General features: G+C 43.0%; 2 protein-coding genes and 1 long non-coding RNA gene across 9 annotated transcripts in view; 1 reads left to right on the top strand and 2 right to left on the bottom strand.

The window, feature by feature from the left end:
• Positions 1–1402: 1402 nt before the first annotated feature.
• On the top strand, positions 1403–18756 carry PRDM4 (PR/SET domain 4). 6 transcript variants are annotated; one of them, XM_079992407.1, is made up of 12 exons: positions 1403–1421; positions 6429–6562; positions 7012–7188; positions 7882–8670; positions 9919–10068; positions 10749–10796; positions 11854–11972; positions 12772–12857; positions 15003–15130; positions 15618–15932; positions 16714–16882; positions 17776–18756. In XM_079992407.1, exons 2-12 carry the CDS (start codon positions 6430–6432, stop codon positions 18086–18088), a joined length of 2427 nt encoding a protein of 808 aa, XP_079848533.1. In that variant the 5' UTR covers positions 1403–1421; position 6429; the 3' UTR covers positions 18089–18756. The 6 variants fall into 6 exon arrangements, with proteins under 6 accessions (XP_079848533.1, XP_079848536.1, XP_079848532.1 ...); XM_079992410.1 differs by lacking the exon at positions 1403–1421 and adding an exon at positions 1698–1948 and having other exon boundaries at positions 7987–8670; XM_079992406.1 differs by lacking the exon at positions 1403–1421 and adding an exon at positions 1699–1933.
• Positions 16299–16707, bottom strand: LOC307225389. Its single transcript, XR_013842963.1, has 2 exons — positions 16473–16707; positions 16299–16404 (listed from the first exon to the last, which is right to left on the bottom strand). It is a non-coding gene; the product is annotated as an uncharacterized lncRNA (long non-coding RNA).
• The window catches only part of PWP1 (PWP1 homolog, endonuclein), a 17061-nt gene continuing 12535 nt past the window's right edge, over positions 18000–22525 (bottom strand). Inside the window, exons 10-16 of one of the 2 annotated variants that reach the window (XM_079992762.1) lie at positions 21972–22033; positions 21459–21570; positions 20899–20989; positions 20309–20430; positions 19612–19717; positions 19110–19226; positions 18000–18037 (exon numbers count right to left, since the gene is read on the bottom strand). In XM_079992762.1, the coding sequence (XP_079848888.1) occupies positions 19114–19226; positions 19612–19717; positions 20309–20430; positions 20899–20989; positions 21459–21570; positions 21972–22033 (606 nt within the window). In that variant the 3' untranslated portion in view covers positions 18000–18037; positions 19110–19113. Of the gene's footprint in view, positions 18038–18108; positions 19227–19611; positions 19718–20308; positions 20431–20898; positions 20990–21458; positions 21571–21971; positions 22034–22525 lie in introns of those variants that run through there. The other variant, XM_079992761.1, reaches the window with a different exon arrangement.

Below are 22525 nucleotides of genomic sequence, written 5' to 3'. Positions count from 1 at the left end.
TGTTAAATGAATGCACACTTTCAAAGATGATAAAAACTTTTATTTACAACTAGCTTGCTGTTTTATTATGTTCTCAAGGAAATTTTAGTACTGCCCACTCACAGTGTGTTACTACTGATGTTTTACTGCTGTCGTTCTGTTTCTTCCTGAGGTATTCTATTTTGTTGTTGATTATAGTACATCTTCTTTTTATTATAAGTTCATTGGTTTCTGTTTTACTGGCAAGAAATAATTAATTAAGGTACATTCAAGTCGCTTGAGCACTCCTTCTGGATGAAAAGCTGGGGCAGAAATCAGCCAATATATCGGACAAAGAAATATGCCTCTTCAGTCTCTTAAGATGCGACATTAATGTCCTCCATCCCACCCCTAATCAGCACAATCCCATGTGCATCTAAATCAGAAGTAAACCTCACAAAGATTAACAGGGTTTACTTAAGAATCTGAGAGGAGCCGTGCTGGACCACAGGCCCATCTAATCCAGTATCCTGTCCTCACAGTGGCTAACCAGATGCCCCTGGGAAGCCTTACAAGGAATGAAGTGTGACAGCATACTCCCCACTTGGCAATTCCCAGCAAAGGGAGCCCAGAGGCCAACAGAGGAAAACACAGCCCACCATGGCCAGTAGCTGTGGATTTGCCTAATCTTTCAAAGTCGTGGAAGTTTGTAGCCATCACTACATCCCATGGGAGCGAATTCCATAGTTTTTAAGTGTGCCAGCACTCGGCTTCATTGTGCGCATCTAGTCTTATGGAGAGAAAAGTCTCCCTACCCATTTTCTCCGCAAGTCATCTTACAAACCTCCATCATGTCCCCCAACCCTTTCTTTGGGTAATCAAGGACCTTTAACGGGCTCCCTTCCATCCCTTGTCCTGTTTTTAAAGAGCTCCAGATACCATACTCATGGGGGAAAAAATTTCATACCGTTTTGCATTGCCTTCTCCAAATATATCGCTCTTTTTTTGGGGGGGGGGGGAGAAGCTGAAGAGATCAGAGTTGCGCGAAGAAAATATCCGACGCGTAGTGGCAAATACACACAGGTTTTATTAGGCGATCACTTCCCTGTCATAAACTGATTATAAAACAAGCTGCAAGCTTATCACCCGCTTGCCTGCAAGCAAGCCCCTTCCTAGTTATGTGTGTGTTTTGAGGGGAGGTGTTACTTCCGAGGTAACTACGCTGCGCATCAGGCAGCACGAGGGTCGACCACCAGGCACGCCTATTACTAGCCGTCCCTGCTCCCCGACCCCGCTCGCTCGCCCCCGCCCAATCGCGGCAGGAATGGAGAGCACGAGAGAGAAGCACTACTGAGCATGCGCGAAGGTGCAGCGGCCGGAGAAGCCCTTTCTCGTCAGGACCGAGCCGGCGCGCGCAAGGACTCCTGAGCGAAAGGGCAGCCGTTGCAGCGAAGGGCGAACAGGCCAATCTAGAGAAGAGCGGCGGCGCGCGGGCTGAGGAGAGGGGGGGGGTCGCTTCCTGGACGCGGAACGGAGCGGAAGCCATCGCCGTTCTGAGCACGGCTCCCCCTCCCTCCCCTCCCCGGCTTTTGCCAGCGCGCGCGCTCTCTCTCTCTCCCCCCTCTCGCGCGCCTCGTCCCCTCAGGGAGCGGCTGTTCTGTGGAGCTGCGCCACCTCCCCTTCCGGAAGGGGGCGCTGTTCCTTTTGCTGGCGAGCTGCGTTCGCCTCGCCGCGCCTCCTCCCATGAGGCTCCCCTGGCGGAGGCCGGGGCCTGCGCTGAGGTGGGGCGGGAGGCGGCCGTGGCCGCGGCGGCTGTTGCTGCTGCCTTAGGTCGATGCCTGCTCGCTTGCTCGCCTGCCTGGGGCGGAGAAGGGCGGCGGCTGAGCGGGGAGGCCAGATGAGGAGGCGGCGGAGGAGGCCGCTGCTGCTGCCGCCGCCGCCGCCGGGTCCCCCTCAGCCCCACCGGCCTCGCCAGGTAAATGCATCACAGGTGAGAGGGCTCACAGGTGCATTTGTGTGTGTCGGGGCCGAGTTTGCGCCGGTTGCCGAGCCTCGTTTCCAGCCCCCGAAGTTGAGCCTTGGGTTATGTGGAGTGGGGTGCCTCTGGGCGCGTCCAGAGTGCCGCTAGACGGATAATCCCTCAGGCTGCGGAGCAAACGGCGATTTTGCAGCAGGCATTTGTGTCCCAGGAGGGAAAGCGCTCCAGAGATGGAGATTTCACGGGATAGTCGCAGTAGGAGCCAGGATTTTTAGCATGCTAAGTCTTAGGAAGGGTCGAAGGCAGGCATTGAAGCTCAGAGTCTGCTTTGCACGCAGATGCTTCCAGGTTCTCAGTCCCTGGCTTTTTCAGGTGTTGGAGAAGATTTCTGCTGAAACACATAGTGAACTAGAAGTGACTTGGTTTAAGGCAGCTATGTATTTATTAAACCGCTTCCCAACGGGAGAGGATGGTACATTAAACACTGGGAGTTGCCAGGATCATATATGATAACATGGTGTAACGTATATGTGATACTGATGGGTTTAGTGTAGAGTAGAAATATGCTTAACTTTATTGGAATGCCAAACAAAAGGTGGTAACGGATGCTCTTTTTCATTGCTGTAATATTGCAGCACTATGTTGAGAGAGGAGGTGTGAGAATAATTAAAAGAATTTGTGGTTTGAAAAGCAGAAGCTGGCAGTACAGTCATTCAATTTTGCCTGTTGGCTTTTTATTCACTGTAATTTCTAGCACTCTCCCTAGTCTGTATCAAGAGGTATGCATAGCTGGGTCTCAGCATGCACAACATGCTAAATCACACAACACACTAAAGATGTTATGCCTTTCAACTGTAACAGTGCCTTCCCAAAGAGTGTTCACCCCACCTCAGGTTTCACAATCCCTTTTGGAAGTGCAGTCTGCTTCTCATATTTGCTGTTAAAGTTGTAGTTAAGTTGCTTGATTGATGGACTTGCTGCTTTGGTCCCTACACAGGATGTTTACAAATTAGGTTGCACCCATGCCATGCACTTCAAGCACTTTTATGTCACTTTTACATAATTCACCATTCATTTTAAGAGTGGTGGAGGGAAAGAACGTCACCCGTAATGTACAGAAAAAATAATTGTTTTCTTAGAATAGCAATGGCACCCACCTGAGAGGTGCCAGAACTGAATTCTGGCGAGTTCTGGCTGAAAAAAAAACCTGTCTAAAGGCATTTATTTTTGCATGATTTTTTTGCCTTATATTGCTTAGAGCCAGTGTTTTTTCCCCTAGAAAATAGGTGCCGGTACTCACCATGAAGTTGTTACATTAAGTGCCACAGTTTTTTAACAACAACAAAAAGGGTACTGTGTACCCTTGAGTACCCCCTGAAAAAAGCATTGCTTAGAGCAGTTTACAACTTTCACAAGAAACAGTTCAACACTGGAAACAAAAAGTTCATTAAAGACATACAGTATGTTGGTGATGCAAACTATGACCTTAAGGACACAAAAAAGTGGATACTTTGTAGATACTGTTAAGTCATTGACCCTTGTCCATATCAGCAGTTTTGAAGAGCTGTGGATGGATGTGATACATCTTCATGTTTTTGTGAAGGCAAGTGAAGAGCATTGTTTTCTTTTCAAGATTATTACAGAGATTATGCAGATGCAGGGAGTTTTAGAGCAAACTGGAGAAAACTGTGTAGGAAACAGTAAGAAGTATTTAATTATTTGTCAGAATTGTCTGACAGCATTCAAAGGAAAGGTAAATATTTGTCTTGAGGGGGTTCCTTGCTTCTGTTCTCTTTTTCAAAAATCATTTCTTAAAACCTCTACACCAGTTGCTTCTAAAAAAAACCACAAAGCGGTTTACAAGACAATAACACTGAGAAAAAATTACAACCATACTTTAAAACACAGAGAAGTTAAAATACTAAAACAGATTAAAATTACCTCAGCTTTCTAAGCAACTAGAGTGCTTCTCTGTGTAATGTCTTGAGTGACTGAGCATTTGTAACAGAGTTAAATATTCAGTTACACGAGCAAAGAAGGAAAATAATAAAGTGTGTATGTCTAGTTAGGTAATAATTAAAGTTGAAAACTTTAATTAGCTGATTAATCAGCTTAAAATGAGGGCCAATCTTGTAATCGTTTTATAAACTCACTTTGTGTTAACAATTGATAGAACATTGTTTCTGATGTTGAAACAAACAAATTCCTTCCAATAGCACCTTAGAGACCAACTAAGTTTGTTATTGGTATGAGCTTTCTTGTGCATGCACACTTCTTCAGATACTTCAGATACTGAAGAAGTGTGCATGCACACGTAAGCTCATACCAATAACAAACTTAGTTGGTCTCTAAGGTGCTACTGGAAGATTTTTTTTGTTTTGTTTCGACTACAGCAAACCAACACAGCTACCTACCTGTTTCTGATGTGTTCAGGTAATAAAGGATGAAAAGGAGAAAAAGTAAATATGTCTTTTCCTTTTAGCGCTGCACAGTTACTTTTGTTTGTTGAACAGTAAACTTCTCATATGCTTCATTTCTTCAAAGCCTGTACCTCAGGTTACAGACGCTTCAGGTTACAGACTCCGCTAACCCAGAAATAGTACCTTGTGCTAAGAACTTTGCTTCAGGATGAGAACAGCGGCGTGGCGGCAGTGGGAGCCCCAATAAGCTAAAGTGGTACCTCAGGTTAAGAACAGTTTCAGGTTAAGAACGGACCTCCAGAACGAATTAAGTTCTTAACCCGAGGTACCACTGTAAAAGAATATTGGGCCATTATGTGTGTTATACACCTGGGCTCCATACTTCTCAAATGCTATAAACTTAATTTTTACTGGCTTTCCCAGGAGGAGGAGTTGAATTGTGGGTAGTATCTAATTTCTTTTTATAACTGTTCTTACTTGTTACGTTTTTATTGTTTTATTATTGTACACCACTATGGTATTTTGTAATATTAAGCAGTTCATAAATATTCCAAATAAATGCCACAGACCTAAGCACACTTAACTAGGCAAAGGTCCCAAATGAACCCACAAGGACTTCTGTGTAAATACAACAGGACGATACTGCTAGTGTTATTAATTTAGCTTGCAATATTTCTTAATCAGTATCTACACCTTGTTAAGCTAACTCCCCTACTATTCTATCATTCAGTGATAGAATTGTTGCACTTTCTAATATGTAGCAAAAAGCTGTCCATGCAGATACAGATAACTTGCAACTTGCGCTTATTTAACATACACGCTTGGCTTTTTTGTGATGCAAAAATGGTGTGCACAGAAAAAAAGAAATGGCTGAAAATGGTGTGAAGGGGGAGGGGAATTGGGGGGAAACAGGAAAAAACGGAATCTGGTCCAGAGGATTGAGAAAATCTTGGAGCAGCAAGAAGCTGGAAGGGAGGAAGGTGAATTGGTGAAGATGGCCTCCTTTCCCATTCTGCTGAGAGAAGCCTTCATTGGATCAAAGTGCCTTCTGCCCACAGAAGGATATCACTGGACAGGCACCCAATATTAAATGTGATTTCTAGGTCCTGCTACACATACAACATTGATTATGCAACCCCCACCCCCGTACATCCAATGGCAATTGTATGCTGCCAATACAGTGGTACCTCAGATTAAGTACTTAATTCATTCCGGAGGTCCGTTCTTAAGCTGAAACTGTTCTTAACCTGAAGCACCACTTTAGCTAATGGGGCCTCCCGCTGCCACCATGCCGCCACTGCCCGATTTCTGTTCTCGTCCTGAAGCAAAGTTCTTAACCTGAGATATTATTTCTGGGTTAGCTGAGTCTGTAACCTGAAGCGTATGTAACCCGAGATACCACTGTATTGATGACGATTTTAGATGGCTGAAAATTCTTTTAAATAAATCACAATAATTGAACTTGTGAGCTTCTCATAGGCATGTGGATGACCACCATGGAAAATATGTTGGACTAGATTAATCTTTGGTCTGATCTAGCAAGGCTTCTCTTAGGTTTTTGAGTTGCATTGTGCTGTACGCAGAAATGTTCTGCATAAATAAGTTTTTTTCTGTAAACCTGATATATGTCCCTTGATTTATCCTGTCAAAATGTGCAAAAACACATATTGTAAAAGTCTAGAGAAGAAATCAAAATATTAATAATTCGGAATCTTTTACCATTGAAGAACACAATCAATAAATGACATGCTGAGGCTTGACCTGATCCAGGGATAGGAACCAGTTGCTGTGTGATTTGAGTTCTCATCATCCATGATCACTGGACACATGCCAGGACCCAACAGCATCTGGGGGCACCCAACAGTTCCTCATCTCTGATCTAATCTCTGTTGGGAATGGTTTGTAAGCCCCTTGAGAACATAACACATTGTTGCATAACTATGTAGTGTACTGTTTGCATCAGTGAATGTATGTATATTAAGTGGAAAACTTTGGGCAAGATAAGGAGCAGGTCTGAAAACTTGCTTGGCTGGAATTTTATCTGCATACGTTACACGTTTTCTTTTGTCTAGGATGAATGAAATGAGCCTGAACCCTGTAGGGATGGAGCAGCTGACGGCTTCCTCTGTGAGCAATGCCCTGACTGTCTCGGGAAGCCACTTAGGGTTGGCTTCCTCACCAACACACAATGCCATACCAGCACCAGGTAACATAGCAAGCTAAGGGGGGGGGGACACACCTCTTTTTGTGTTATGTATATCTTTGTGCTGTTTAGACTAGGGGAAGTTGTGTAGCTGACCAGGCCTAGGAAAGGTTGGAGGCCTGCATTCCTCTATTCAACAGAAATTGCTCTTACCTTGGTCCTTTGTCTCATATTATGGTGCTCCTGCCACCAAAGCTTGGCATCTGGGGATCCTGGTGGCAATTCCACATACTTTCAGTTATATGAGCATTTTTGAAATGTTACCAAAAATACAATGACCACCCACAGTGCAGAGTTCTGCTGTGAAGCAACTCCCAAGAACAGCATTTCCCCCATTGTGGTTAGAAACCAATACTTTCAATGATCCTCCTCATTTTAACCCCCCCCCCCATGCTTCTTCTTAATTTATTGGCAGTATAATTGCATCTTAATTTGCATTTTGTTTCTGCTAGGATTACCAGTTGCAATTCCAAATTTGGGGCCCTCCTTACCCTCTGCTTTGTCCCTGATGCTTCCAATGGGCATTGGGGATCGGGGAGTGATGTGTGGAATACCAGAGAGAAACTATACCCTACCTCCACCGCCATACCCTCACCTGGAGAGCAGCTACTTCAGACACATTCTACCTGGTGAGTACTGCGGCTGGATGGAGACTTGTGTTGAGATTGAAGTCTTTATTCAGCAGGAAGGTTTATGGGAGAACCTCTTGCAGGGGGAATGAGTAATAATGTTGGCCCTGAAAGCCCCTGTGGGTTAGATGGCAGGATATATATTTCAGGGAAAGGGTTAAAAACTTGGTAAGTCTCTCCCATTTTTAAAAAAATGTTTAACCATTAGTCATTTACAGAAGCAGGCTTTTCACGGAATTGTAGTCATATGTCTTGCTTTCTTTTTCTCATGGCTTGAGAAATCTTGGAACTTCATAGAATTGCTGTTTGTGAGTCTTAACTTTTTCATGATTTGGGGTTTTTATTTATTAAATTTATATATTGCCCTTTATCCCAAAGGAGTTCAGGGTGGCTTCAAAGAGCAACAGCCTCTAGAACAGGAGTAGACAACATGGCGCCCTCCACATGTTTCGACACTCCCATTGGGCCCCAGCAGACGCTGCCAAGTGATCAGGGATGATGGGTTTGAAGTCCAAAACATCTGGAATTCACCATGCTGGCTATTAGAGATTTAGAACTGTTGGATTTTTATTTGTACATATAGATCGCTGTTAGGTTCAGCCACTTGAAACTTGACTTTATTGCAAACTGATACTCTTCTCACTTTCTCTTCTCTTTTTCTCCCCTCTCTTTTTCTTTTCTCCTCTTCTTCAGGTCTTTTATCTTATTTAGCTGACAGACCTCCACCTCAGTACATCCACCCCAACAATATAAATGTTGATAGTAATCCAGCTTTATCTGTCTCCAACAACCCTTCAGGCCTAGATCCCTACCAGCCCAATGGAACGGTGGGTCTCGAACCAGGCATTGTCTCCATGGATTCCCGCTCAGTGAACACACACAGCACCCAAAGCTTGCATCCCAGCGACACCCATGAGGTAGCTCTGGATACCACAATCTCCATGGAAAGTGTTCCGAGGGTTACCAGCCCAATCTCTACTGACAGGATGGCTGAGGAACTTACAATGGGTGATGTGGCTGGGGATCATTCACAGATTGCAAATGGAAGCCATAGTCATGAGCCTCTACCTGTGGATGCTGTGGGTAGCAGCTTAGCCACGGACACTGTAGGTCATAATGGCGTCCTCCCTATTCATGGTAGCAGCTTGGAGCTTCCTGTTGTTATGGAGCCTGACCACATTGCAGGCCGTGTCAGTGGTCTATCTGACAGGACGCTTGGCGACTCCATTCATGCGGTGGCCATGAGCAGCAATTCTGTGAGTGTGGCACTTTCTACCTCACACAACCTCACATCCCTGGAATCTGTCTCCTTACATGAAGTGGGTCTCAGTTTGGAGCCTGTGACTTCCATAAGCCAGGAAGTAGCCATGGGACAAACTCATGTGGATGTCTCCCCGGACAACCTTTCCTTTGTGCCGTCATCGCTGCAGATGGAGGACTCCAATTCAAACAAGGAGAACATGGCTACCTTGTTTACCATATGTGAGTGCTTGTCAGTGTATGCTTGCCTCAGTCTCTAGGTATTTTTTTGCATTGCAAGGTAGAACGTTTCTTGCAGTAAACGTATTTACTTCTGGTGGCAGAGTCCAGCTGAACCATAAAATAAATCTAACAGAAGTTGGGGAAAACTGGGCTAAATCTTACATTGTACAGAACAGTCATTTAAAGAAACCAACACTTTGGTGTGCATTTTTTCCTTTTTTGTCAGCCCAGTTGATTTCTCCCTTCCAGATTACAAAAAACAACAAGTTTTTTCAGCTCATAGAGCATACAGACATACCTAGACACAGGAGTGGGTGTGGGTTGTTCCACTGTCACTGCTCATTCCTTCACGTCTATACATACAGGCTCTAAAGTGAATGCAGCTCAATTGTTCTTTGCCCCTCCCCCTGCTTTCTAATTGTCCCAAGTGTTTTCCCTGCTTACATGTTTATTTGGTGTTTTGTTATCTTCATTATTAAAAAAAGAACACCAGCCCTGTTTCCCTTTTTAGCACTTATTTATATTTATTTGGAGACATTCTTAGCCACACTTCACCATAAAGGCCCAGGGCAGGTTGCAATATTATCTTGCAAAGTTAAAATCGAAACAGAATAGAAGACAATAGAAGTAGGTCCCTTGAAAATCTGCTCTGCCCAAAGAAAGGTACAAGGTGGTTTCCTGTTTGGTGGACCCTTTTGCCAGTTAGTGCTGTTGGGCTAGAAACTGGAAGAAAAACTTGATCAAGTTTGTGTGTCTTGACTTTTAAGTGGCTATGTTCCCACAACAGGCTTTCCTCTAACTAAAACTATGTCTATTTGTAAGCACCCTTCCATGTGTTTCCCCATCCCTGCTGCACATAGGAATAATTCACCTCCACCTGCTACTCAGAATAAAGAACCTGTCTTTCCATCACATTTTAATTTAGTGTAAATTGGTCTTGTCCATGCAGACCTACAGTATGTTAATGATGTGTATTTCCTCCCTCAAATAAATAAATTAAAAATGGAGCAAACCCAACTTCTGCAATATTTTCTGCCCTGGTCACTTGAAGGCAATTTTTAATTTCCACAAAGAGCTGGGCAAGTCATTACTGTATTTACAAATGTGCAGGATTAGAAAAAGAAGACTGCAGGCTCTTTGCGTTAACTTTATTTGTAACATGACTTTTTGTATTTGTGACACCCTCATCTTGCCTGACTTGCTACAGTAACAATATCCCCAATGTTCTGTGTCCTCCCTCAACTGCAGGGTGCACACTCTGTGACAAGGCCTACCCATCTGATTGTCCAGATCACGGGCCTGTGACCTTTGTTTCAGACACCCCAATTGAGAGCCGAGCCAGGCTTTCTCTCCCGAAACAGCTTGTCATCCGCCAGTCTCTCATGGGAGCCGAAGTTGGTAAGGATACCGTTAACTAGATTTTTATGCGGTGGGGTATGGTTGACTGGGGAGAGAAAAGGAAATCCCAAGTGAATAAAACCTCATCTGGTAATAGTGGAAAACAAGATAATTAAAAGGTGGCATTTGGAAAAAAATTGGGTCTGGGCAGTTCATTTGTAAATGGGTGTACAAGACAAGAATATCTGTTTTGTGGTCAGAGAATGGGGGGAGGTATTTTTATAATTGTGCCAGTTCTCATTATTAAGTGATTAATGAGGAAAGCAATAACATTGTTGAGACTTGTTGCCTAGATCAGGGGTGGCTACACTGGCCCTTGAGATGTTGCTGGATTACCATCAACTGTGACTCTTGACCATGCTGGCTGGGGCTGATGGGAGTTGGGGTCTAACAACATCTGCTTCCCCACCATGTTTGCGTTTTCTTATGTAGAACAGTTAACCTAGCTGCAGCAACTGTTATATAGCCCTATGAAATTTTAGTGCCTCACAGCTCCTTAAGGAAGGTAGTTGATCTGGAGGCAGGGGTTGATAATTAGAAGATCAAGAGTCTAGCAGCAAGTCATTTCACTCCCACTCAATGCAAGATTCTTAATAGGCAGTATTCTCTGTAGCGTATTTTTTATGTCTGCAAAGGTACATTAGTTTACACTAATATAGCTTGTCACCTTTTCTCTTCAGGTGGGCAGTATTGTCAGTTATCAACATGTCTTGGATCTTCCTCCTTGGGTATGGCCACTAGATAAACTTTGGCAATGAAACTCTGACTCAGTCAGTTAGTGGAATTAGGCCTGGGCATTCATAGAAACTTATTGGTTGTATTTGTATCCATGTCTTTACATGTTTCATTTAAGCCCTGTGACATTATAGTTACTTGTGCTTTTGAAAACGCAGCTCCAGATCCGCTAAAGTAGCAACTTTTATTTGGCCTAATCTTCTCTGTTTTGCAAGGGTTTAATTAAACTCAAAGATAAGTCAGTGGGAGGAGTGATGCTTGAGTCTAAAACTGCCATGACATTGTTGCTGCAATGTTCATAAAGGGCTTGAAAGCCTTCAGGCCAATGACTTTCAGACTTTATATCTTCAGGAGACACTTTCTGCAATGACTAACTTGTTACAGAACCCTTGTATGTCTCTTATGGCTTTCAGGAGATCCTGGGGTATCTTCTAAGAGCTTACATTCAATTTATGTGCCACACCATCCAGGTCTGGTGGGTTTGTCTTCTTGAACTGATAGTATGACCTCTCTCTCTCTCCTACAGCAGTACATTTGGAACCCCTTTGTTGAAAGCCCTCTGCCTTAAGGCATCACTCTCTTGGAGTGAGAATTAACAGCCTGGACAGAGATGTTTAGTGGAGTAACTGGGGAGATTATGGAGAACCTAGTTATTCTAACTGTGCAAAGAATTGGCAACCTGAGATGCTTGCTATATTCCTAGCTGCTTCTTCAGTTTCTGAAATAAAAATTTTCTATTTTTGCAGGAAGTGCCTTGAAAACTTAAATGAGCGCAGGAGGTCAGGACCTCACTTTCACAACTCGACTGAAAGTAAATGATTTGATATTAGAAGAAAAATAGATTGATGCAGTGATTAACAGTTGAGCGTACTCCCAAGAGTGTTATGTGATAGTAGTTGTTCCTGTGACTATCTCATTTTGTAGATGCTTTCATGGGCTGATGCTTAGCAGTAGTCCTCTGAGTGCTATACAACATTACATCTTTGCAGTGGTGGTGTTGGATTTTGTTAGGTGTAATCAGTGGATTGTTGTTTTTAAACCTGTTGGCAGGTGTGTTGGCTAGAGAAACTATTCCTGTACGCACTTGCTTTGGACCCCTCATTGGGCAGCAGAGCCACTCCATGGAAGTAGCAGATTGGACAGACAAAGCTGCCAATCACATTTGGAAGGTCAGTTTGTGTTGTCATGTCCTCCTCTTCATTATTGAACCTTGTGCAAAAAAGACAACTTGGGTTTGCCTTGTCTTCTTTTGTGCACATGCACAAAAAATGGCAACATGACATTGGGTATGGTGAGAAAAGTGGCAAGTTATCCTGAATTAAGTGGTATCTGTATGTATAATACTCCATTTTCAGATTTGAAAAAGTGCTTGAGAGACTTGCCTTCCTTTTCCCCAGCTATAATGCTTCTCTTAAGAAATATAATGTTCTCTTAAGAAAGGTGTGTGGAGCTTTTGGCTCTCCGAATGTTGCTGAACTACAACTCCCATCAGTCCCAGCAAGCATGGCCAATGACTAGGGAATTCTAGTACAGCAACATCTGGAGGGCCAAAGGTTCCCTACACCTGTTTAAGGCTTGTCTGCACAGCAGGCAAAATTGAGTTTACCACCATGGGCTTTATAGCTGCCTCGTCCTTCTTTCCTTTCATCCTTGTGAACTGAAGCCCTGTCAGGGAGCTCTAGCACATAGTGCCTTACAAAGGTTCAGATCATGGCGTCTTGGAAATCGGGGTGGGAGGGAGAATGTGCTTCTAGAAATGAAGCTATTTTCTAATAAAGGATGGTCCATAGGATGATGTCTTCATGCTTAGTTTACCCCATCTTTTTAGACTGTTTCCAGCACTTAAGAAATTTGCTGCAGGAAAGTCCTGGCTGTAATATTTCCTCCATGCTGCTGCAGCGACAGTCTCTGTGGAGAGATTTTCCAAACATTTCAACTGGCACGTCTGTCTTACTTTTCTCTCATCAGATGTACCACAACAATGTCCTGGAGTTCTATATCATCACAACTGATGAAAATGAATGTAACTGGATGATGTTTGTGCGGAAAGCCAGGTGAGAAAACGATACACTATAGACAGGGTTAGGTACCTACGTGGAACAGTCATACTGGTATGATATGCATTCCTCCATGTATTGCATCAGAACCTTATCATTCTATCTCTCTTTTCTCTGCCCCCATTTTTACTTGAAATAGCACTCTTTAGTCCAGGCATAGGCAAACTTGGCCCTCCAGATGTTTTAGGACTACAACTCCCACCATCCCTAGCTAACAGGACCAGTGGTCAGGGATGATGGGAACTGTAGTCTGAAAACATCTGGAGGGCCAAGTTTGCCTATGCCTGCTTTAGTCCAATATTTTGGACTCAAAAGTGTAATTCAAAAAAACTTGTTCCAACCATACGTGTTCTCATAGAACTACAGTGGTGCCCCGCTAGACGAAAGGGTTTTGTTTTTCGAGGCGCTTCGCAAGACGAATTTCCCTATGGGCTTGCTTCGCAAGACGAAAACGTCTTGCGAGTCTTTTCCCTCCCCCCCTTTTTCTAAGCTGCTAAGCCGCTAATAGCGCTAATCCGCTAATAGGGATGCTTCGCAAGACGAAAAAAAACACTAGATGAAGAGACTCATGGAACGGATTATTTTCGTCTTGCGAGGCAGCACTGTACACTGGTTATCGGATGATTTCTGGACCCAACTGAAAATGCTGTTCTGGCTTTTGAGACACATGTTCTGGCTTCTGAGACACTATCTGAATTCGGGGCACTTAGAGCAATGTAACTTTTAGGCTTAGGGATCACATGTGGCCCTCAAAGCCTTGCTGTCTAGTCCCTGGGACTGTCCCCAGCTACATCCCCAACTTGCCTTGCTTCTCACCCTTGAGTGATTTTGCTTGACTACATTGTATACTTGAACTCCCATGTCATTTATATAAATGGAGGATAGAGGTAGGGGTGTGTTTGTGTGTGTGTATATAGAAACTAGCCTACTGTAGAAAGGTGAACTTTACATTCACTGCTCTGCCCACTCGACCTACCACAGGTCCCCAGAAAGAAATGCAGCCCTCAGACTGAAATAGGTTCCACGCTAAGGTTTAAATCATAATAATAAAAATAATACTAACACACCCACACTGGCAACTTCAGCTCAGGTTCACCTTTCATGCACACAGGTGTGAGTCAGTAACTATATATTACAAGATCCTAAGCCCCTTTGTTGCCCTGACATGTCCCAAAAATATGCCAGCTCTGGGGCTGAGTTAGTTAATACCCTCCTACTGTGATCAAATGGAAGGGGACAGAGACCGCTTCCCCTCCTGCCTTGGTCATAGTTGGAAGCAGGGCAAAGGCTGTAGTGCAGTAGCTCTGCTATGGATTCTTCACCCATTCCTCAATAGGATTGCTCTGCCCTTCTTTAGGCCCACTTAAACCTTTCACCAGTACAGTAGCACCTTGGCTTACGTTACCTTTGGGTAACATGAACGGCAAACCCAGAAGTGTTTCACTGCACGCATGCGCAGCAGTCCCTCCAGTTGCGGAAACCTCGGAATCTGGCCAGAGCTCCGGAACGGGTTCCGTCTGCAACTGGAGGTACCACTGTACAACTAGTTAACCTCCACTTCTAAGCTTCCGGCTGTATTGTTTGGCACAGAGGTTCGTGGCAAAAAGGGTCAAAAGTTTTGGTGCATATTCACAGCAAACCTTCCTGAAATGGGCTGCAGTAAGTTTGGATGCAAGTCACGGGGAGTAAAATATGCAGGGTGTCAAAGACATAGGATCCAGAGTCCAGAGGTGGACATTGGGAAAGCTTAAAAGTAAAACAGTGACATCTGAATCTTGCAAGGGAATAATGTGACTATTGGTCATGCTGCCTAGAGCTGATGGGAGTTGGAGTCCAACAACATCTGAAAGGAGACACATTCCCCATCCCTGTTCTAAAGAAGCTGTCTGCTCCAGGAATGGAAGTCACCCACTGTGTGACCACTGGATGGAATTGAGTAGTATTACAAAGCTGAATTTCAGAAAGGTTCACAGCTCCACTTCTTCACTCAGAAGAAATATTTTTTTTCTGACAGCTACAAAAGTAGTCAGTTACTGTTTTGAATTAGCTTGTACTAAGAATGTTAAACATTCCAGAAATATTGATAGAATAAATATAAATACTATGTCACATTTAAATTGGTTTCCTCTCTGCATATAACAGGAATCGGGAAGAACAAAATCTGGTGGCTTATCCTCATGATGGAAAGATTTACTTCTGCACCTCACGTGATATCCCTCCAGAGCATGAGCTTCTATTTTACTATAGTCGAGATTATGCCAGACAGATTGGTAAGCAGTTTGATGAACTTAATTGAATGTATCCTTTAGAAAGCATCCACTTGTGTTCAGTTTGCCTCTTATCAGAGCTATGCTTGAATGGATTTAGCTCCATATTGTTAATTTTATTCATGTCCAGAATGTGGAATTCTAATTCTAGGTATTTTACAAAATGTTTGCCAAGCTGGGTTATTTTGCAGGCTGGGAAGCTCAGTTATGAGCTTTGAAGCTTGTGCAACATCAAGGAACAGAAACTCTGTAATGCCCAATTTGCACATTATTGGCTTTACAGCACTATCTGACCATTTATTTGCACAGAGCTACAAGTTTGTAACTTTTTCTGTGCCTTCTTTTTAGTCAGGATGGTTTTCTTGTCTTTTGTTCCTGCAAAATGCACTGAATAAAAAGGGAAGACCAGTCACCTTTAAGCAGAGCCAAGCTTGCAAGTATACGAGAGCTGTGGTGCTTGAAACTCTGTGATCTTGTTTTTGCGTTAAAGGTGTTCCTGAGCATCCTGATGTGCACACTTGTCACTGTGGAAAAGAATGTGCTTCCTACACAGAATTCAAGGCCCACCTGAGTAGTCACATCCACAGCCACTTCCCCAGCCAGGGCCACAGCAGCAACCATGGACCAGGCCACAGTAAGGAGAGAAAGTGGAAGTGCTCCATGTGTCCTCAAGCTTTCATCTCACCTTCTAAGCTTCATGTTCACTTCATGGGGCACATGGGCATGAAGCCACACAAGTGTGATTTCTGTAGCAAAGCCTTTAGTGACCCTAGCAATCTCCGTACACACCTCAAAATACACACAGGTAAGTGAAGACCTTAAAGTTCTGGAGTTGATAACGTGAGACTTGAGTTGCCTGGGTTGTTAATGAACTGTATTGCTGTGGACAAATTTCCACAGGCAAACTCAGTATGAGCTCTCAATATAGTTTTTTATTTCTGTGAAAGAAACTGTAAATTTGTTTCTGAGTGACTTAGTTAATTTTTTTTATTATATTAGCATTCTTTTTTGCCTTTGTCAGAAAGTCCAAGGTATTTGACAGCATCTGTGGGCTGCAGGGTCTCCTCCTTCCTACCAAGCCTCTTTCACTAGAAATGAGCATTGTATGCAAAGTTCCAGCTGTTGCATACTGTGCCCCAGAGCCCTGCTTAAAGTCCCCTGCACAAAATAGAAGGAACATATGGAAATGAGCTTTATTATCCTGCTTGCATGCCTTTTCTGTAGATCCTTCTATCCCAGTTTACCATTTCTGTTCAATACGTATTTGACTAAATGCTCTGTTTTTAACCTTTAGCCAGATTTGAAACATTTTTCCAAAGAGGAAACACAGGGAGATCAGCCAGACTCTTATATTATGATGGGAAGGACCATTGTGTGGCATTGTGATGGATCACACTGGGTATAGGATGATGCAGTGTCCTGTCGGTAGTAAAATTTGAGAGCAGCTCAGGGATACATACTCCCTGGCATGTAAACATGCCCCACATAATCAAACTGGGTGCTGGCTTAGGTTTTAAAGTGTTCATATAATTAGGTAGAAGGAGCAGTGTAAAATGGTCTTATAGCCTTTGTTTAACCAATTCCAGGTCAGAAGAATTATCGCTGTGCTCTCTGTGAAAAGTCCTTTACTCAGAAGGCCCACCTGGAGTCTCACATGGTTATCCATACAGGGGAGAAAAACCTCAAGTGTGATTACTGTGACAAACTGTTCATGCGGCGGCAGGATCTCAAACAGCATGTGCTCACACATACCCAGTAGGTAACTTGCAGGGGAAAGATAATTTAGAACACCAGATTTTCTACAGAAATGTCGGTGTTGTCTCTTACGCACCTCTCCTCTGCGCAGAACAGAGGGAGTGTGATTGTTCAATAGTGCTGTGTCTTTACTCCCAGGCAACGGCAGCCAAGTGCACAAAGCCTCTCAGGCTCTGTTCACAAGGCTACCACTTCTCCTGGGAGAAAGAGGTAGCCCACCTGTGCCAAGGCAGAGGTGGTTGAGGCAAGCGCACAGACCTGCCTTTGCATGGGCGAGAGGAGAATTCTAACAAAGCCTCCACTCCACTTGTGCAGGCTGGAGGTGGAGCTATCTTAAGACTTCTCCGCTGAAGGGCAGGCATCCAGGCACCTCTTAATGAAGAAATTTAAATATGCCACTGGTGGCAGAGGGAGAAGCGAGCTGTACCACCAGGCCAATACAGCTTGTTCATCCCTGGCTTCTTTAAATTGCTCCTCAGCAGAGCAGTTTAAAGCCCCAACTCTGGCCCTGTGGGGGCTCCATTAAACTGCTCCTACCCGCCCCACAGCAGAAGGCAGTTCAGGCTAGGAGCCAGGGTGGGGCAGCCTGTTCCCAGTGTTGGGAGCAAGCTGCTTCGTCCCCAGCCACATGTGGTGCTGGGGTGAAACCATCTCAGCTCCTTTGTTAAGAGTAGCGGCAGTTTCACCCTGGTGCCTCGCAGGGCTGGGGCCAATGCAGCTGCTTGTTTCACTATCACTGTGTATTGCTGTGTTTAAAATCTGCTATCACCCAGCCCTACTTTAAACCACAGCTTAGCTCAACTGGGACATGGAAACCAGATCAATAAGTGTTGTTGTTTTTTTAAATAGATATTCAATCATAATTACAAATGCTTATTTTTTTCCTTGTTTAGAGAACGCCAGCTTAAATGTCCCCAATGTGAGAAGCTGTTCTTGAGGACAAACCATCTAAAGAAACACTTAAATTCTCATGAAGGGAAGCGGGACTATGTCTGTGAAAAATGCTCCAAGGCTTATTTAACAAAATATCATCTCACTCGTCACCTAAAAATCTGTAAAGGACCAACCTCCAGTCTCTCAGCCCAGGAAGATGACGAGGATGATTCTTCAGAGGAAGAGGAATTGATAAACTCTGTAAGGAGTGACACCTGTAGGCTTAATACAAACATGTATGTGACAAATGACGCACTCTCTTGCCACAAATAAGAAATGGAGGACTTAAAATATAAATCGACTCGACTTCCTAAAATCATGTTTATTACACTACAGTGAATTTCTGGGCAAGGACCAGATCTCACCCCCTTATGAAAATGGCGTATGCACTCAGAGGTTGAACTTGTCACCTATCCACTTCAAGTGTGGAAACTGCTACTGGTGATTTGGTTGAAGTGCAATGCATGACTTAAGAAAAACTGGCAAATACACCTCTGTATTCTAGTCAGCTGCTTGGAACAAGAGCAGATACCCCTCATTTACAGTTAATAAAATTGATTTGTATGCCATCACAGCAGAACAGTGCCCTGACTACTCCCCCACCCCAAGTGATGTATACATTAGTTTGGGCTCAATATGAACTTACTTAAATAAATATTCATTGTACGCCAATGAATTGCCCATGTGTTAAGACAATTAGTATTTGCAGATGAGACTGTTAATATGCAGTATGGGATCAATACAGGAAAGCATGCTTATAATGCAGATTTGGTTTTAGCATGAGCCAGCAATTTGCTGTATATAGTGCCATATGGTATTACCTGTATGGTTACTAATAACCATGTATTTTGGGGAGTTCTGCTGCTAATATATTTATGGAATGAAGATTCATTTAAAATCTGTTTCCTTATGGAAAAATTAAAACACTGCTTTTTAACGCATGCATTAATTACCATTCTTTTCCTCAAACCTTTTCTGCTCATGTAGGAGTCTTTTCTCCCCCTAGAACTACTTAAGGACTTCTTGATGAAGTTAGATACATACTTGAAAATCTTCACTTCCTAAAGAATGAATACACTGCATGAAAACCACGTGCTGAGGCCAGTTTTTTGTGTAATTTCCCTTTCTGTTCGCTTCTCATTAGAGAGAAAAGCTTATATGGGCAGCTCAAGCTTTTACATTAACAGATTGTAAGATTAGATTTGGCCAATATCCTCCAAGGCATAGATAAATCATTTTGGCACAGTCATGGTATCAATATTCACTTTATATTATACAGTGCAAAATGTAATACCAGATCACAGTTCCATTACAGCATCTGGATCACTGCTGCAGCCACTAGCAGAATTTTTTGCTTCAGAACTTGATGTGGCAACTACCAGCCTCTGTCGGTTTCCAAACACTTCATTCACTGTAACACAAATAAGAAAAGTAGTTCTGTTAGTACTACTACATACATTCTGGCCTTGCAAGCCATCTTAATGTGTTTGTTGCACACTTCTTTTAAACCAGGAAATAATATGCAATGACATCCACAGATGCAGTACACCTTTGACAATCCCTTCCCTCATTTACAAAAGAAATTCAGGAAGCCTTGGGAGTATTCTCTACCACACTTGGGAGCAGCTGGCATAATCTCTGTGCTGTCTGGTAATAGATGGTAGGGGATGCTAAGTTGATCATTTCTCTGACATTTTATACCCTATTTTCCTGTGGCAGTTTGCTTAGTCAAAACACTGCTTTCTGGATTGAACATGCTAACTAGAACTAAATGCAGATAAAACCAACAATCTCACCTGCAGAAATTGTGCTTATGTCCCAAACACGTAATCCTTGTTTCTCTCCTCCAAAGGCATAAACAAATGGTAAGTCTGGGCAAGATGCTGCACAGAAGAGGACACCCTGTGGGCAAAAAAAAAAAAAGCATAATTAGTTTATGATCCCCTGGAAACTCAGCTACCTACCTTTCCTAAGAGAGAACTGAGAATGTATGCTTAATATGGACAGGTGCTGCTACAGGTTCCTGCTACATATCCAGTCTCAAGCTAGTGTATAAAACTTTGCATAGGAATCATAGTATCAATAGTTGAAAGGAGGAATGAGGAACCTATAGGCTTCCAGAGGCTGCTGGACTACAACTTGCATAATCTTTGGACACACTGCCCTGGGGCCAATGTATTCTCCACTAAATGCAGTTACTGATCTTTCAGTATTTTGAATGTTCATATTTAATACATGTGCTTTATATAATACTAGCATTTGTTTTACAATCCTTTTTGGGTGGACGTGTACTACTTATTTGATATTTTATTCTACACCCACTTCCAAATCTTCCACGGGTGTTCTGAGTGTGCAATAATTAAAACTCTGAAACTCTTGATACATTAGATAATTCTTAAGACTGATCTGCACCTGGTTCATTTGAATGACCATATGCCAGACAATCCTAAAAAGAGAAGACTGGTTATTTTATTTTAGAAAGATTGAAATTACCATTTTCATGTCCCTGGAATGAACCAAACTAGGTTTATCTCCCAATATGTCCCAAATTTTCACATATTTGTCTGCAGATGCTGTCACAAGACATCCTTTAATCTGGCTGCTTAACTGTAGTCCTGCAAAACACAAGCATACATTTCTACTGTAGCACTTTTTAAAAAGAAATCACAATGAGCTAAAATTATAACAAGGGCAGGCCTAGAGGTTGGCAAGGGCTGGATATTTGCCAGAGGACCTACTGACCCAATAAAAAACATTGGAGTTTGGGACCCAATAAGAGCATTACTGTCTTGAACACACACCCTTCTCTCCTTTTCAAGTTAAGGGCACACACTGAGGACTCTCAAAGTCCTTGGTTAGCAGTACCAACCAAACAATCACTGCTTCCCCTTCCTCTGGTAAAAACAAGGTATCTTAGATTTCCTATTTCATCTGTCATCTCTTATACACTGCACAATGGCAAGTACGTGTTTGTCTCAGGCATGTCTATACAGGATAACTAACCCCCATCCCGGTTTATATTGGATATACTGTATATAGAAATGAGACCTAGCATTTGTTTGGGGCAGAAACAGAAAATTTACCAGATACTTCTTCGTTATGAGCTTTCATTGTAAATACTGGTTTATGTGAACGAGCATCCAGACAGTATACAAATCCATCTTCTGTGCTGGCCTAGAGAAAACAGTTCCAAGCACTGTTAAAAAGCAGAAGGAATCAATACAACAATATCTGGAAATGCGTGGGTCAAGCTCAGCCCCACAAATGATGCCATCAGGCCTCACACAAGCCATACCCAGAAACAAAAGAGGGGTGCGGATGAGCAGCATCTGCGGCAGTAAGGACTCGGCACGGTCTCTGGGAGAAATTGGGGACTGTGTCTGGCCCATCACCCTTGGTGGAAGTTTGTTTTTGGCAGAGCCTGTTGGTAGCAGGTACAGTGGAACAGCAATAGATAGCAGACCTCAAGCCTGCTGATTAGTTTAATTTTTGTGGGTGGCATTATGTTCCAATTTAGTATTTGCTGTCCATTCATTTTGTATGTTAAAAATAGCCTCAAGGACCTTCATTAGGTGAGGTGTAAATACATAAATAGAGGGGAAAACACAAGGCAGAAAAAGGTAACAGGGAACCTTGTACTTGCCAAGAAGTGGTGAGGGGAAAAATGATTCCAAGTCACTCTTTCAACCTGCCCACTGAAGCGCCAGGTTCGATGGTTATCCTGTGGACTTCTGCAGTCATACAAAATTGCTGATCTGGAAAGCAGAATCAGAGCATTGACTCAAGCAGGGTATCAAGTTCTTTTATTTGATTAAATGCGGAGTTTTTGTTCAACCTTCTCCCTCCACACCCGTGCCAAACTTTTCAAAATCTCTTTAATTCTAGGTTAAGTAATTGAGAAAAGCATAGCATACCCCAGAGGTTGTAACAGTAAGAAAATCAGACTGAACACTACCGTTCAGAGATCACCAAGGAAGGAAGGGTAACCAAACCAGTGTATCAGACAACATAAGGTTAACAAAAGAATAAGCCAAACCCTACGCTGAAGCAAAAAGTGATTTTAGTGCCACATTATGATTTCTGTACTCCTGTTACAATCATGCAGCTCCTACACTGTACAAGTAGAGCAGGGAAAGTATAACATGCCCTTCCTTACTTGTCGTAAGAACCAGAGACGAGAGTCTGTGTTTCAAAAGGATGAAACTGCAGTGTCTGCACCTGCAAAGAACATTAGATTTGAGAGACACAGTTCAACTGAAATATACTGTATATGATCTCATTTTGTGTAATTCTTGATACATGGAATTTTTCTACAAACAGCCAGGTTTCTGGAAATCTGGTTACCTGCTACCTTTAAACAAAATAGATCCATTCCTTAGCATACAAAATAAATATTGGATCAAAGTTGCGGATGTTGGAGAAAGAAAAAGGAGAGTCCTGGTGCCTGGCCAAGAATTTTATTTACTTTTATTATTTACAGTTTCTGACAGTAGCAAGCAGGCATTCCTACAGTACTCATCTCTTTGCAGTCTAGACATCCTGATGGTGTTTCACCTGATTAATCAAATTTGGTAGTTGACCTCAATTTCTACCACGGAGCTGCCATCACCTGCCCTTCTAAGAAAATTGTAGGTAAAGGTGAAACCCAAAATTTAGAGGCATTTTCCTTTGTGTTATATTTTGGTTGTGAAACTTAAGTTGTTTTGTATA

This window comes from Podarcis cretensis (assembly GCF_951804945.1).
Source record: "Podarcis cretensis genome assembly, chromosome: 10".
NCBI lineage: Eukaryota > Metazoa > Chordata > Lepidosauria > Squamata > Lacertidae > Podarcis > Podarcis cretensis.
Note: the sequence above shows the minus strand (reverse complement) of the source record. Positions and strands in the feature narration are given on the sequence as shown.